Below are 17,693 nucleotides of genomic sequence, written 5' to 3'. Positions count from 1 at the left end.
GGGGGTGTTGTGGGGTGGCTGAGTGGTGTTGGTGGTTGTGGGGTGGCTGGGTGGTGTTGGTGGTTGTGGGGGTGTTGTGGGGTGGCTGGGTGGTGTTGGTGGTTGTGGGGTGGCTGGGTGGTGTTGGTGGTTATGGGGGTGTTGTGGGGTGGCTGGGTGGTGTTGGTGGTTGTGGGGTGGCTGGGTGGTGTTGGTGGTTGTGGGGGTGGCTGGGTGGTGTTGTGTTGTGGCTGGGTGGTGTTGGTGGTTGTGGGGTGGCTGGGTGGTGTTGGTGGTTGGGGGGGTGTGGCTGGTCGGGAGGTTGGGCCACGTGAGCCGCGTGCGTCTGCAATTTGGTGTGGGTGTGGTGGCTGGGTGGGTGGTGTTGGTGGGTGTGGTGGGTGGTGTTGGTGGGTGGTGTCCCGGTCGGAGGCTGAAGAGGAGTAAGAATGCACTGCCCCTCTCACCGCGCAGTCACAGCCCGCGCCGCCTCCTTCGCGAGTGTCGCTGCCTTCGTCTCGGCGAGCGTCTCCGCCACCGGGAATTGCGCCCCGCGTCCTCCTCGCCCCGAGGCGACGTCACAATTCGAGAGGACCTCGCGCAGATTGGAAGGTGAACGGCCGCGAGTGTCAGTGATGATGTTGAGTGATGATGTTGAGTGATGATGTTGTGTGATGATGTTGAGTGATGATGATGATGTTGAGTGATGATGATGATGTTGAGTGATGATGATGATGTGTGATGATGTTGTGTGATGATGATGATGTTGAGTGATGATGTTGATGTTGAGTGATGATGATGATGTTGAGTGATGATGTTGATGTTGAGTGATGATGTTGATGTTGAGTGATGATGTTGATGAGTGATGATGTTGAGTGATGATGTTGTTGAGTGATGATGTTGAGTGATGGTGTTGAGTGATGATGATGTTGCGTGAGCAGCAGCGGTGGACTTTGTGTGTAAATTACTTTACTGGCAGAGGTGGAGGACAAGACACGTGGGTTTTACGCGTGTGAAATAAGTCTGTGACATCTTTCGTCTGCTGTGAATGTGAATTCGCTTGTTAATTTGGTTACTAGGAGAGTTGAGTCGACATGAATGTCTCTCTCATCGTGTACAACGCACCGGTGTTGATGTGACTGCAGTGACATGGCCTGATAATACTCGGGGTCAAATCAATATAAAGTTATCGTAGTATATCGAGGTAATTACATGTACACCGATTTTCTAATGTAAAAACATTTAAATGTAAACCGCAAATGCAGAATTGTCAAGTTATGTTTATTTACAACTACGGTAGCGTTCACATAAGAGCATACTAGCAACGTGGTGTATGTGTCGTAGATTGTTGATGTTCCTTACATGGAAGCTAAATATAATATCTGTGGGTGAGCGTGCGGCACAGAGTCACACTGGCTTGCTTTGGGGATGGAACGGGGCATCAAATCAGCGACGATGTACGAATACCAAAGCTCACCGACGTGCCATAACGTTTTAATCGGTGTTGTGTCACCTGTTTTGCAATGACACGGATCCGATATATGGACATTGCCAAAAAATATGGGGAAAGGCTGAACGTGTGCAGAGAATGCATTGCGAGCTCGTCAGGCGCTTGATTAGAATTATAGATAGAGGCAAAAAGAGGAATAAACACAAGTTACATACATCATGTTGACTAAGTACGGGAAGTGGGGTTGAGCAGGACATGCTGCGACAAGGAATGATGATGGCTGGTGGTCGAGATTAATAGCAGCCGAAGACGCGAACACGCAGCAGAGAGTGGATGTCCACCAGGGAGATGAATCAACGGCATCAGCTTCTGCGCAAGAGCGAGGTCCATTGTTGCTGCTTAAGACCGTTCGGGATGGCGAGGCTTCGGGGAGGCCTTCATCTAGCAGTGGATCGATAATGGCCGATTATATTAACGATCAGTTATATGTAATGGGGTTCACATCACCGTGGCACCCACTAGAGGTGCTACTATTCACCACAACGTTCAAAAGAAGATTATTGAATCAAACCACAAGCTTTGGTCGCGACAATTAATCGAATTCGTCGTGGGCATTGTATGTGTTGAACCCCTGGGTAAAAGGTAAAGGTGCAGCCCTGCAAATTCTTGATCTGTGCAACTGCTGCTGGTGGAGCATCTCCACTAAAGGCATCTCTGGAGAGCCCCTCCAGAGGGTGTTCACTCCTGCATAGGCGGATGGTTTATTACAGACCTTATTTTTTCTCTTTTTCTATTTCACTACACGGGATTTTTTTTTACAGCGATGGCGTAAGCTGGGTGTTGCATAAGATAATAGGTTTTTACTTGTTTTTTTTACCAGAAATACATTTTCAAGAAGTACACCCCAACTGCTCGGACGGAAGTTCTGGCGGCAAACGCATACAGCAAGAGACGTGGTTAAAGGGGCCAAGTGCCTGTAATTAACAAGGGGGGAGGGTTAACGATGTGTTTTTTCATTGATTGATGTTTGATTCTTAAGCCCGCCAGTCACAAATTGATTTGCGGGTGTAAGAAATGACATTTATCGAGTCATGTATGTTGTATAGAATGGTTTCATATCACTATTGCAGCCAACCGGGTGCTGCTACATTCATGGTAATCTTGATTTGAAGCTTTCGTGACTGCAGGAATCCATACTCTTGGGTTCTTTCGGTAAAGTCACGTAGCTGGTTCAGCATTTCCACTGCTGGATTATTTTTTCCGCCTGAGGACGACCGCTTGTGTTGCGATCGAAACGTCGTGATATATAATTTTTTGTTTTATTTTATTTTTCTACCTACGTGACTTTACCGAAAAAACCAAAGAGCACTCATGGTAATGTTAAATTAGTATTCATATGTTTGTTTTTATGGATCGAATAACAACCCTGAATTATATCAATCACTTGAATTGGGAGAGGGGGCGAAATGTGACGGGCCTAGTTCCTGACGGAAGAGCGGCACGTTGGGAGACACAACTTTGCCACAACTTGGAAGTCTTCAGCGAGCCACCTCATCACGTGACGTTTCCGTGACCGCCAGGTCGCCGTTGACTGCGTCTCTCAAATGTTCTCTTCTCCGTCTACGTTCTCACTGTTGCCCAGCTCACAGTTTGCCTTGCAATGCCGTTCTCGTCCATACGATGCAGACAATTTACGCGTCTCTATCATCTCTTTCTGTTTGATATCCTCCACCGCTGATCATCCGGTTTTTCTCGTGACCTCTCTGTTGGTGACCCTGTCCTTCCAGACTATTCCCACGATCATTCTGACCATCGGTGGTGGTGCGCTGCCTCAGGACCTTCATGTGTGCCCACTATTGTGTGCAATGTTTCCGCTGTACACACAGCAAAAGCCATGGGTTTGTATCATCTCATCTTGGTGGCTTGTACTCATTCCCTTGCGTCTACAGATGTTAGTTGACCTTCCTTGCTGAATAACATGTAAACAAAGGAGCGGTTCAGAGACAAATGGTATAAGAATTTGGGTTTGCTCATGAAAAAGGCCAAGGCGACCGAATGTGCATCTTACTGCGTACATATTTATACATATTTACAGTCAATCGGTTTCCTAAACACTTCCAATTAGCACAGTTGGCCACGTACGGTGCGGCAGATGTTCAACATACCACAAAACTAATATGACATCTATAATGCAATGCAGCAAAAAGGAAGTAAAACCACCACTGTATTCCCAAACAAATTTAGTTCGTTAAAATTATTTCATGAATTAAACTGACGTTAATCCTAAGTAATCTATATATAAGGAAAATTTGTGTGTGTCTGTTCAAAATGTTTAACGTACTTCCCGTCATGCAACAAACTTGAAATTTGCCATGTGGGTACTTTCCAGACTGTACACCATTCAAAAATGTAAAAAATAGACTTTTGTATTTTTCTTGGGGGGGGAGAGCGCAATAATGCAGAGATTCTGCACGGCAAGTGAGCTGTGACGTCACATCTGTCATGTCACCCGCATGTGGAAGCGTCACGCAGTGTGCCTGCTCATGTTACGCACCCCCCCCAACCCTCCACGAGTAAAGTGCCATACAAATGTGTTGCAGGTCTATCGCGTTCTTCGCGCAGCATTGCTGCTTTATTATTTCAGTCGTTTACTGCCATACGCACCCTGAAAGTTGTGTGTGTCTGCTGCAAGCACGTGTATGTGGACGTGTGTGCGTGTGGGGGGGGCGGTGGTGTAGTGGTTAGTGCGCTGTCTGTGTGTCTGTGTGTGTGGGGGGAGCGGTGGTGTAGTGGTTAGTGCGCTGTCTGTGTGTGTGTGTGGGGGGAGCGGTGGTGTAGTGGTTAGTGCGCTGTCTGTGTGTCTGTGTGTGTGGGGGGAGCGGTAGTGTAGTGGTTAGTGCGCTGTCTGTGTGTCTGTGTGTGTGGGGGGAGCGGTGGTGTAGTGGTTAGTGCGCTGTCTGTGTGTGTGTGTGGGGGGAGCGGTGGTGTAGTGGTTAGTGTGCTGTCTGTGTGTGTGTGTGGGGGGAGCGGTGGTGTAGTGGTTAGTGCGCTGTCTGTGTGTGTGTGTGGGGGGAGCGGTGGTGTAGTGGTTAGTGTGCTGTCTGTGTGTGTGTGTGGGGGGAGCGGTGGTGTAGTGGTTAGTGCGCTGTCTGTGTGTCTGTGTGTGTGGGGGGAGCGGTAGTGTAGTGGTTAGTGCGCTGTCTGTGTGTCTGTGTGTGTGGGGGGAGCGGTGGTGTAGTGGTTAGTGCGCTGTCTGTGTGTCTGTGTGTGTGGGGGGAGCGGTGGTGTAGTGGTTAGTGCGCTGTCTGTGTGTCTGTGTGTGTGGGGAGAGCGGTGGTGTAGTGGTTAGTGCGCTGTCTGTGTGTGTGTGTGGGGGGAGCGGTGGTGTAGTGGTTAGTGCGCTGTCTGTGTGTGTGTGTGGGGGGAGCGGTGGTGTAGTGGTTAGTGCGCTGTCTGTGTGTGTGTGTGGGGGGAGCGGTGGTGTAGTGGTTAGTGCGCTGCGCTACGAACCCGGCGACCCGCGTTTGATTCCCGCTCACGGCCACCACCGGTGACGATTATTTGAACTGGTCCTGGGCCTCCCCTAGGTCGACTCAGCCTCAAACGAGTAACTGGTGTGGTGTATGAACTTCGTGACTGGGGAGACAAAGGCGGCCGGGCGTGGTGAATCCAAGTCCCGGGCGAAGCCGGGTAGTAAAGCTAGTATAAGTACATATAAAATGACCTCAGGGCCATGTGAACGCATACTTGTCATTATTTTGGCCAACACGCCTGATTTCCATGTTATATAACAAAGCGCCTATATACTTTATAAATGATAAAAAATAAGTAAGAAATGTATTCCTACAAGGCAAATATGGCCTTGCAAAAATATGCATTGCTTTCCTGGTCCTTGCCAAATGATTTGAAATGTTGTTTAGCCAAGCATTATAGCTGTTCTGTTCAAAGGGTAAGACACATGACTGTGAATTGTAATATGGAAAGACATTTAATAACATTTAAAACACATAATTTAAGTCGTGAAAAAGTATAATTCAACGTTTACGTCAGAGCTGGAAAATGCTCAACTCAGTCGAACCAAACTCCATAGAACAACAATAGTAGGTTTTGATTTACAACAAAGATAAAGCTCCGAACCATAATTTTTTTTTAAAGCTAAATGAAAGGAAACAGCTTGGACAGGGAAGAGGCTTTTCCAAACAGCAGCAGCGGGACACTGGGAAACCCATCGCCCATTGTTTGCGAGCTGCCTCATTGTCAGATAATTCCACACTTTTGGATTTGCCGGTGTTTTGGTAGGCAGAAGTTTGGCATTGAATGCAAATGATGTCAATGTACAGCGTAATTCCGTGGCCCACCTGTTTGCTTTATCCAAAAGCAATCAGAGGCACAATCGTCAAAGGGGACATCACCCAGCGTTACTTACGTCTTTGTGTTTCCTAACCGCCAAAACAAAACACCGTTTGACATTTATTTGGAATTTATATGGAATTGTATTGGAGAATTCCCATTAAAGGGGTGGAGCGGTGGTGTTGAGAATTAGCACAAGTGGTTAAATCAGACATTTAAGACTGCATCATGATTTAGAAGGTGAGACAATGCGAATGAAACCCACGTTCCCCTTGTGTTCCTCATGTGTGCCATTAAGTGGGAAATAAGTCGCTTGGGATTTCCCCCCAAATTTAATCGCTGTTTATCCCACCGCATGATCAACCCAGCAACTTGAATGTGATTCCCACCCAAGGCGAACTAACAGCAGTGACGCGCGATATCTGAACAAACCGGTCCTACCGTCAGAGCCTTTTCACCAACCCACACTGATCAGCATGGTGAGGGATGGGCCAACAAACCCCATTACCAATACAGTGTCAAGAGCTCTTCATCCAGCAGTGGATTGACCAAGGGCTGTACATTATGTTGTATTACTCTTGATGTTACCAAACTCATTATGTGCTGCTGCGGCGTGTTCTGGATAATAGGTTGCTATCAATAACGTCGGGTAAAACCAGCAGTGCTTGTTTTGCAAGTCTAAGTTTAACTCTGATGATGAGACTCAGAAGGTCAAAACCGGTCCATGTTAAAAAAATGCTGCTGGTAATCACAAGTCTGGAAGGCCAATAGGCTGATAGACTAAAGACATACATTGTATTTTACAGAATGAAGGCAGTGCCGGACTAAGCAAGTGCGGGGCCTGTAGCATATGTTATAAAGGGGCCCTAAATAAAAAAAATATTAAAACACAAATGTTTAACTTGCACAGTAAAGTAATTGCATTTTTTCATTTGCTATACAGCCAGATAATACGACAAATCGCTAGCCTTAAACACCCAGTCGTTCATAAAAGTTGAAGGCAGTGTATTACTATAGTAATAGAGCAAGTGCAGAATCACTGAACCGGAATTGATAGCTTGAAAGAATTTAGCGCGGGGCCCTTAAAAGTGCGGGGCCCGTAGCATTTGTGGCTACTTTTGCTACGAGGATAATCCGGCACTGAATGAAGGTCAATGTATTACCGTAATTGTATTACCATATATGGTAACAAATGGCTTTAAACAGACAACTACCATATCTGCCTGCGCCAAACATGGTTTTCTAAGTTTGTTGTGAGTCATTGAATAATTTATGCTCAATATTTCCTGCCTAATTGAGTCCCACTTTGCTGACACTTTTCCCCTGTACTGCACATGTGTTGTGGAGGTCTCTGCGTTGTTCTTTACATACAAGACACCGTCACAGTTTTGCATTTCTGAGAAAACTTTTTAAAGTATGAACAAATTGTTCGTGTCGGGCTGCAATGTATTTCTCACACCACTGCTGGTATCAGGGCCTCCACTAGACGGAGCTCTAAAGCGCCCCTTTTAAGGTGCATATTGGCCTATTAGTCCAAGCTGTCTAGATGAGATGGGAGTACCCACACATTACCCCACCACAAACTACCTGCTGGTGGACTAACTGTGGTGTCCTTATACGGCTGGGTGGATAGAGGTGGGGGTGGGAAGGGGGGCTGGGTGGATAAAGGGGGTGGGGGTGGATAGAGGGGGGGCTGGTGGCTTTAAGAAACCTGCACCATTCTTTCAACTGCTGGTAGACAGAACCCACGACCTCTGAGTTGCAAGTCTGGTTTGTGAACCATTACACATTGGCACCTTACGACTAAAACACTGGATAACAGCAACTGAAGCACCCTTTTTCATGAAGTGCACTTTTATTTGTTAAATTAACTTGAAATGCTCGAGTCAGATTTTGAGCTAAGCGGGTGTTTGAAATTCAGACATTACGGACTCCCATCTGAAAAATGCGTGTGTATGCTCAAAGGACATCTGGAAAAAAATGTATTCAGCGATTTTTTTGTATGAATAGGACAGTGACGTGACTAATGGAAGTGGATTTGGCATAGCAACCTGTGTGGTGCGGGAAGAACAACAAAGATACAAAGGGTGAACATCTCCTGCTTTAGCACGGCTACTTTGCAGAACCTCGTCGACACGTCTTGGCTCGTGTGGCCTTGTATATAAATGCAGAATAGTGACTTTAATCCTTCTATCACCCACAAATCCAATCTTGCCTCGTCACTGCACACAAGATAATGTTGAAAAAGTTCATCGTAAAAATATACCCATGGCTGGCGTCAGCGCAGATTTGCCACACACACACACCGTTCCTCCTCGTGACAAAGGCAGCCTGCGAGTTGAAGAGCTGGTTTTGGTGTTTTGTGACGGGAAGCGGCTGAAAACACGCTGTGTTCTTTCACAAGCTTATCGTACCCCCTGGCATGTTCCCATCTGAATTATTTTAGTATCCATTTTACTAAAAAAACATTTGTGAAATGGATAAACAAAAGCAGCGTTGTGTGCATGCACGCAGGAATTCCGCCATTAGACACCCGCATATAATATCAAGTCACGCTTTGTGTGCTATACGGTCAAAATGTGAACTATGAGATGCGTTATATTTATAATGAAGACTGCTGTGGCAACCAGAAGTATAAACCTTCAATCTGGCCAGGAGGTCGCGAGCAGTTAAAATCCTCGTTGGGTGTTGCCTTGGTCCATCACCCCTCTGGGTTCGATAAAACGAGTTTCACGTTGCGGAGAAATAAACAGCGGTTGTCCTAGTGATAGATACCCCCCCCCCCATCATCATTTTAACGTGGGATTTACACGGCTGGCTCAGCGCTGTAAACAATAGATTGACACCACCTCTACGCTCACGTCAGCAATCGCATAGACTTTGAAATGTGTAGACATTGCAATGTGTATTCCACTTTTCCCTGAAAGTCTGCATGTTAACTTTCGTGTGCGCTGTCTCTTAGGTTACGTCTAACATTTAAGAGTGCATTGCCCATTGGGTGGGGTGTGACTGAGTTTTGCGACGTGGGTGAGTAATATTAGCAGACCGGAATAGCCAAACACTTTAAGTGTGTGTTTTGGCAATTACATCACAATAATGGAGAGTACTGCTGCTTTGGGTTTTTGTTGCTGAATGGCTATATGATGTGTATTCAGTTTTTACCGAGGGCTGGCAGCAACAACCCAAAATACACACCCCAGAGCAATGGTGGAGTCCTTCCAGAGTTCCTGTCTGATTACCGCATTGCAGTTGATAATCGCGCCTTTCCCAACGTGGTGTGCTTTATGTATTGGTTTAATTGTTCGAGTCGTTGTAAATATAGACAATAACATATTGCACAAAATACGTTTCTGTTGGACACAGCGTTCGTAGGAAACATTTCACAGTTTGCATTTTGTCAAACTTTTTTTGCAGACTGTTTGATACACGGGGAAAACATATCATGTTTCAGTAAAGGAAGGATGGAAGAAGAAGAGCTGGGATCTTTTGAAAGTATAAAGAGGATCGGATGAGGACTATAGATGAGTGGCAGACAAGAAGTTGTGGCCAAGTTGGTTTTTAACAAAAGAAGAAGAATAGAGTAGTGGATTGATGCCGTCAGACACGAGGGCATTGCAAAGGATAATGGGGAGTGAGGAAGGAGAGGTGAAAACCTTATGGTGTCTGCATGGTGAACCACCTAGCCAGGAGTGTCTTCACTTCGTGAAGAAGCTCCTTGCGCGTGGTGTGAAACGTTGGACACCGTGTTGAACGACACATGCTGTACAACCCAACAACGCATGCCAGAGCTATGAAGCACAACCGCGCAAACTGACGCAGGAGCGGAAACTGACCGATGTCTGACTTGTTGATTTTACATTTCTTGACAGGCAGCAGCAGTGCTTGCCCCCCCCACCCTGGTGAACTGGCGAGCGGAGCTGCCATGCCAATCGGCAAACCCATCTATCTCAAGACCCCCTTGTCGAAAAGGGGCCGCAAGGTTCACCTCCGAGATATCCTCAAACCGGAGATGATCAGCTCCCCCATGGGGGAACTGCGACACCTGGCTCACATCGGACGTGCCGGCAAGGCGGATATGTTCGGAGACCTCACTTTCCTCCAGGTGTGTACACACTGTTAATTATTATTATTTCGGGGCGCCACGGCGGCGAATTGTCAACTACCTCTCCTGGTATGCCAGAGGTCGTGGGCTCGATCCCGACCCTGACGCCTGATGTATATTTGTAGTTTGCTTGTCTCTCTCCCCGTGGTCGCGTGGATTTTTATCCAGGTCCTCCGGCTTTTTCCTCCACATTTAGAAACATACCTTTAGAGTAGTTGGCTGCTAGAAATGTCCACATGATAAGCCACGTCGTTGAGCTATCATTTGTGGCCAGGTCGCTTCTGAAAAATAACTATATAGCTCAATGGGCCTTTCCTGGGGAAAAATAATTTGGTTTTAGTTATATTTTATGACTTCGTTTTTTTGTCTTTTCTCCAAACTTCAACCCGATTTGACCATCGTTAGGGTTTAATTCCACCCGGGTCTGGTTAGGTTAATGACCCCAAAAATATTCCAGACCTGGCACACCACATCCAGTGTACCTCTAACTATGGATACTCGTTACGTGTCTGTCGATACTGGTGACCCGGAGAGCATTCAGTGACAAATTAAACCCTGCCTATCAATCAGTATCATGTCATGAGATGCTGAATCCATTCAACCCGCCTCTGAAGGTAGAGACTGGCCTGTGGAAGCTGATATCATATAACTGCTGTACTTGTGTTTACCGTAACAATATATTTTACACTCCGATCGTTTTTTGTGTTATTTGTTGCTGTCACATTCTGACCTGCCCCTGCTGGACATCTGTGCCAACGAGCTTCATAGCTCATTGGATTTCTCCAGAATAAATAAATATTCTGATGATTCTATAAAGTGGCCTCTGATCCACACAGCAGAGGACAGTACTTCCACACCCGTACTTCCACAAAGAGATGTCAGTCGCATGACGGTCAAACTGATATTTATAATTCTCAAGAGTCAGAATTTCACCAAAATAAGTACAGAGCTAAATTTAATATACTTCAGTTTTGTTGTGCAGTTGTTGGTGACGGGACTTAGGCAATCAACTTGCTCCACTTGATCTCATCATGGGTGACCACCTGGATTCAGGATCTCACCAGGTCTGGCTCATTGCTCTGACCCCTGAACTATCTGGCTACGTACAATAAAAGCACATCTTAGTGGAAAAAACCTGTCATTCAGGGATTGGATTTGTAATAGTGAAAGTGGTCTTATGGTGCTCATGTCTGATTTACAGCCCTGAGCCACTAGTGGTGAAAGTTCCCTATTCATATGGTGGGGAAAAATGTGTGGGAGCAGGGAAGTCTATCCCTTTAGGTCAATGAAATGAGTGCTACTCATTTCATTGACCTAAAGGGATAAAGACCTGAGTTGAAGCCGAACGAGAATTGAACTTAACCCCTAACTAGAATTTAACTTTTAACTTTCTGAATTGCGAGCCACTCGCTTTGACTACAGGGCCACTGAATCATACTGTTGGTGGCATGTTTAGCAACAACGGTGATGGACTTTGTTCAAACAGGAAAGCGTCACTGTGTCTCAGAGCCATCAGGAGGGTCTGGCATCGGGAACGTTTGTCCAATTCATTATTAATGAGTGTCTTTCATGTGGAAGGAAACCAAATTACCCAGTGCTTTGTTCGGTATAGGATGAAAAAAAGCAACCGGCACCCTGCGTCAATGCCACTAATGTCCGGGTGTGCAGGGCCGCTTTGACTTGGTGCCAGATTTTCGAGGGCGTTTATCAACTGCGAGCGAAGGCTACATGGATGGACGAGAGGCAGACCTGTCGGCCGATCAGCCCATGCTCAAGACCGCAGTGTCACTGCCAGCCTTGATCGAGCCTCAGGCCTTGCCGCGAGAGCACGAGCAGCACAGCGGGTCTGTGGGCATGGCCTCCAAAGGAGCGCTGATGTTGGCACCACCAAAGCCACCCCGGCTTTACCTGGACCAGGCTGCCGACGAGGTGAGCGATGCCACGGGCTTGCCAACGTCACCACTTGTCTGCTACACAGGTCACAAATGTCTTCTGCTGTGGAGAGCGCATGTGTTATGGATCTGATAATGTCACGGTGACATTAGCCGCACATCTCACGACGTCACAATGAGTCCTCAAGTGCTTTTTTTTTGGTGACGTTAAACGGAAGGAAAATCGGTCTCAGTCGAGCTCATTGCTGCAAAGTTTCAAGTCGTGAGATGATTTTACATGTATGGTACATTATTTCATACAACTAATTTTACATTGATTTCCCACAACGTTGCTAGGCAGGGATTGGCTTCCTCAAATACATAAACTTATCTGTGGCATTTTCCATAACTCATGGAGAGTCTATCTGTGTATAACATCTCGGCAATATTTCATTTTTATCTCAACAATGGAAAAACAAACATTCTGATTTTATTTATTACTCGAGCACAGCAGTGATTCTTGGAGACAGTAAACAAGGGGGACTGAGGGGGACGGGAAGGAGGAGCGCCACCTAAAATTGAGGATGGGGATGGTCACAGAGGAGCCCATATCCACATGGTCAATGTAAAGACTCCACACGTGACAGAGCACTTCCTAAGAGCACACCAGGGAGGTCTGGTATTCCCTCCAACAGAATCTGGCAGAAGGGAGGTTTGGTGGTATCCTGATTTCTCTACCTTGAACTTGAGTGCCTTCCTAGCTACCAAAGAAGCAGCTTCTGAATGGGTGGGGGGGAGACTCATTTATTAGTGGGGAGAAAGTGAATTTCCAGCCCCCTCCCCAATAGAAATTGCCACTGCTTAAAATCCTGATCTGGGGTCAATCGAGTTCATCATTCAACCCTTCCCGTTCAATACATTGAGTGCCACTTTTTGTGAATTCGACGTTGGTTGTCCGAAGAATACCATTATATTCCTGACATAGCAATATGGAATTCCCACCACTGACTGGCTCAGGGTTATAAACAGATGAGGGCAGACCCATGTTTGTTTTGGCAGTGATGTAACAACAATTCCGCAATACAGCATGAGGTTACATAAATTGATGAAGTCCCTCAATCATGACCAGAATGAGAGGACAATGAAAAAAAATTCACGGCCAAAATATAGAAGCCAAAAATTCCTCACCACAATTTCCAGTAACAGCATGAATATTTAGAATTCATCATCATGATGATATATAGAAGATTATGAACATGTACAGTATCTATATGTATTTCGTGGATAATATTTAGATCAACGGCACTGATTAAAACATTGTTGATGTCTAAAATAATTAAAATATTGATCGACAGAGACCTTTCTCAATTTACCGCTGCATGAAGGCCTCTGCATGCCATGCCAATCATTGGGGTTGTTTGTCTATACTTCACCACACTGGTCAGTGCTGGTCGGTGAAGGGGTGGGGAGAAGCCCATGACCAGCACCACGCTCGGCCACCTTTGTCTCCTGAATGGCGTAGTTTACACACCGCACCAGGTACTCATTTGAGGCTGAGTCGACCTAGGAGAGGCCCGAGACCGATTCAGATAATCGTCACCGGTGTTGGCCGTGAGCGGGAATCGAACTCGGGCTGCCGGGTTCATAGCGTGGCGTGCTAATTACTGCGCCACCGCTCCCCACACTATGTACACACGTAACTATATCACGATAATGTTAGCAACTCCCTCGGGGCGAAACATAACAAATGACTTTGAGAAAGGTCTGTGGCAGCGCCTCGGGGGGTGGGGTGGAGGCACTGCTTCCCATGTGCGCTCTTGCCCCTCTGTGCCCTGCCCACCTCTGCACGCGATTGGAAATGACCGCGTCAGGCAGTGACGTCAATGGCATGATTTATTTTATTTGGGACTCACTCTTACAACAATCGCTAGAATGTTTTGTATTGTTTTAGCCATCGGCAGTCGTGCCTTAGATGTTCCGGAGCTATTCTTGCTCACCGATACTGTATGTTTTACTGATTGCAATAATTAATATCATGACTTAAACAAATACTGATTGTTTATTGTGACTGGCATACATTTGCTTCATTGTTTTAAGCCTTATATAATGTAGTTCAGTGTAATAATACACGAATACAATACGTTTGTGAGATTGGAGGCTATTGGTATATGATGCTGTCTTGTACATGTATATTGAACTTTTTTCGCATCACACGTATAAAAAATGCTACACAAAAGAAAGGTATTTGGTTATTTTTGCATTAATTGCAGACATCGTTCTATGATTTAGATATGTTGTGTTTGCTTAAACATTGAACAAATAAGTATACACATTTCATTCCAATAATTATGGTTCACTTATTTGATGATGTAAACTATACAGGGCATGTATTAACTCCTGCACTGATTTTTCTATTCTATCTTCATCATAAGGAATTAAGTTGAATTGATTCTAACAGACAAATCCAAGATAATCAGTGGCATGTCCGTCCTCAACAATTCAACACAGGATATCGATAACAGTCCACTACATGGGAAGTGAAAAGTGTTATTGTCAGTGGCCTAAACATTGCTCCGTGTTTTTCTCAGGATGATGTCAAGTCCAACAGAAGCACAGAGGACAATGAAGAGGGAAGTGCTTCCATTGGCTGTGAGTCAGTCTTCCACGCAACATCGCAAGATCTGGATTCCTTGCCCACGAACGGAACAATGAATTCCTCACACCAGGTGTCTCCTGGCACCAGCGTTAGCAACGGACACAATGTGGGCAACGAGCGACTTTCCGAATCCCAAGACTCGGACGTGGAGAGTGAGTTGCCTGAGAAGAATGCTGCATTGCGGAGCAGTGGCTATGGGCACGTCGCGAATGGAGGACTCACAAATGGGCTCGGGTTCCCATGGGAAGCTCACCGAAACACAGGGGCGGCACCGCGGGTGGATCGGCAGCAGACTTCCCCGCGCGCCTCGGAAGGACGTAAGGGCAATGTGCACCCTCTCGTCATTTCGTCGACCAATCACAGAGACGGCCAAGAGGTGACCAAGCCAAGGTCGGGTTCCCTGATTTCGCTGCAGCTTGACCTTGGACCATCCATGCTGGAAGACATCCTTAGTGTCATGGAGGACAAAAATGAAGATGCCAGCTTTAATCGGCAAAGGCCCAAAACTTACATCATGTGAGAAAAGCTGGTTCCGTCGAAGTGTGTCATTCATTTTGAGAGAGTCAAGTACTGTATTGGTTTTGGCAGTACAGTACTGCCATGACATTACGATTGCATGGTACATTCTGAAGCTTTCGCACACAAAAACAATAATCGAGCACTCCTCGAATGCCCCTTATCAAACTATTTTGTTTGTTATAACTTTTGCCTGGAGGTTCCAAGCTTGCCTTTTGTACACTTACAAAACATTCAAGCAGCAGCTGTTGTTTTAAATATATATTACACAAATAACAAAGTGACTTTAATGAGCCTAAATATATATTGCCTACCTAAATTATAAACTGCATGGGGCAAACATATATGGAAACACAATAATGTTTTAGCTCCTTGGTGGCTGTTTACAACTCTAGAGGAGTCACGATTGTCGTGCTGTTTTTATAATATATTTTGAAACTTAATTAACAAAAGTAGAAGGATGGATGTTCTTAAAATTAGATGTCCCTTTGTGCGGTAATGGGGGGTAAGGGGAACAGGCCTAAAAAATGCATGACACATGTTACTTTAGGCTGTTATTACCTTCCCGAAACCACCGGTTACTCCTGAGAATGCGGCGTAATATCGGCTTTTGTAGGGTGCATCTGGTGACCCCCACTTCTATTTATGTTCTCAGATTCATTGTGTCCTCTGTAGAGCACTGTGAGTGCACGAAGGCATGGGCGCACGATGCCAAGTGCGTTCCAGAATTGCCGCACAGAGCGCACCCAACACTCCGTGGCGCAGACGCTGTAAAACGGCACGATACAAAGAGCACTTTCAAACTCGGCTGTTTTACAATTAGAAGGGCAGGCACGGGCGGATTGCCATCATTTTACAAGTGGCAGTACGTGGAGGAAATGTGGGAACAGGGATGAGGCAAGGCTACAGATGTTATGGATGATTAAATCGGCATCTACTGCATGGAGGAGCTGTTACTAAGGGGATTTGACATGAAACCGCTGTTTGAATCCCTGCCTCAGATTCACTTTGTTGTTTGTATCTCCCCCTTGGCTCCAGTGTACGTATCAGCACTGATCAATGCTGTTTTTGTTAACGTAATTAATCTTAATTATAACATCTAGCACAGATATTTTGAGGGGAGAGAGCAAAGTTTCCTATTCGCTCCCCATGTCTGTCAAGTGGGGTGGGGGGTGGCTAGAGGCCCCCTCCGTGTTGCTGCCAACAAAGGCAGATCAAAGGTGTTTTGGCCTATAAGTACTAAAAGTGTACATGAAATACATAGTTAAGAAGTGAACAACGTATTTAGCACAGAAAATTAACCTATCTAGGTGACTTTACCGAAAGACACAAATAATATGAATTCCTGCAGTCACGAAAGCTTTAAGTCGAGTATATAGCACATTTTCTCGGAACAATTTAAGTGGTTAGTTTTGGGTTTTCTTTTTAATATATCTGTATTTCAAAAAATGTTGTGTATATGTGAAAGATGGGACTTTTAGAGCTGGAAATAAAAAAAAGTGCATTCTTTATTTTTCAAAACCCTTCAGTACTGTCCTCCAAAGTCTATAATACGATTGTTTTCTACATTTCTGAGTAGAAGATGGCGCTTCAAAACAGGATCTTGTAGTTACTCCAGTGACAGATATTTTGTGTCATCTTCCAGAATCGCTGCTTGCCTCATAACTTTATAAGCACAGTTGTGTAAGTGTACAGGAGTGATACAATTATGATGATGATGATCATCAGTCAACATCAGTCGACTGCTGGATGAAGGCCCATCCAAGCCATCGCCATCTCTCAATATAACAGTGCACATTGTCGCAAACTAGTCTCCTCTATTGTGTAATTTTACACTTGCAGTTTAATTAATAGCTGTGAACTCACATTGTTGAGAGTATCGTCTTCAATCATCATTGCCACGAGCCATGGTCTATCCACGACTGCATGAAGGACTCCTCATGCTGTCGCCACCCCCCATTGTCCTGCAATGCCACAATCCACCTCACTCCTGCGCACACACTGATCTCATCGCTCCAAATCATTAAGTAATTATACACGTATAAAATAAGTTAATTATATCATGACTAAAAGGAAATAATTATAAGTTGCTAAATAAAAAAACTCATTTTGTTGGTCATTTAAATACATTTTCTGGACCCTTATCAAGAGAAAAAAATATAATGTTGTATTAGTATTGATGTATTGGGTAATGCAGTACTGTACGCATTTATTTTAAACATGCAATAGCTAATCAAATATGTCGTTTGCGCGTGCTTGTCTCAACGGACTATATTTGTGTGTAGTGTAATGTATATAGTCGAAAGGGTAAATATATTTTAGTATTCTGTACATATACAGAATGCTGGATTTATGTGGCATTATCTTGCGGTAAATCATTTTATGACATACATGATTCGCAATATGCGGCGAATGCTTTTGTAATGACTGTGTCGTCAATGCCGCTGCTCTTTGCTCTTTACTGTACAAAACCTATCCACTTTGAATTACATTTGCTGTGACTAATGCATAGCGTGCGACTGACTTTTGTGTTCATAGAGGCATTAAACCAGAATCCAATACTTCCTACCGCCAATTGCCAGCACGGGAGGGTTGCCACCTATGCGGTACAAAAAACAACTGGGACATATCATGGGAAGAAGAATATCTGAGAATACCTGACTGAAGAGTGTAGACCTTTCACGCTAATCTGTTATCTTGAGTGGGGTATTGTTATGCAGATGACAAAAATGGCGCTTGCAATGCCATAGGACCACTTACAGATGTCCC

General features: G+C 45.3%; 1 protein-coding gene across 1 annotated transcript; it reads left to right on the top strand.

The window, feature by feature from the left end:
- The first annotated feature begins 338 nt into the window (after nt 1-338).
- Nucleotides 339-17,431, top strand: LOC144937056 (cdc42 effector protein 3-like). The gene is made up of 4 exons (XM_078864292.1): nt 339-591; nt 9,649-9,881; nt 11,550-11,810; nt 14,341-17,431. Exons 1-4 carry the CDS (start codon nt 429-431, stop codon nt 14,926-14,928), a joined length of 1,245 nt encoding a protein of 414 aa, XP_078720418.1. The 5' UTR covers nt 339-428; the 3' UTR covers nt 14,929-17,431.
- Nucleotides 17,432-17,693: the final 262 nt, after the last annotated feature.

Source organism: Lampetra fluviatilis, chromosome 18 (genome assembly GCF_964198595.1).
Source record: "Lampetra fluviatilis chromosome 18, kcLamFluv1.1, whole genome shotgun sequence".
NCBI lineage: Eukaryota > Metazoa > Chordata > Hyperoartia > Petromyzontiformes > Petromyzontidae > Lampetra > Lampetra fluviatilis.
The sequence above is the reverse complement of the archived record's forward strand: the minus strand, read 5'-3'. Positions and strand labels throughout refer to the sequence as shown.

Coding starts and splice junctions, on each gene's coding strand:
- LOC144937056 (XM_078864292.1), top strand. CDS start 429: ATGCACTGCCCCTCTCACCGCGCAGTCACAGCCCGCGCCGCCTCCTTC. Junction 592..9,648: donor GACCTCGCGCAGATTGGAAG/GTGAACGGCCGC, acceptor ATTTCTTGACAG/GCAGCAGCAGTGCTTGCCCC. Junction 9,882..11,549: donor GAGACCTCACTTTCCTCCAG/GTGTGTACACAC, acceptor CCGGGTGTGCAG/GGCCGCTTTGACTTGGTGCC.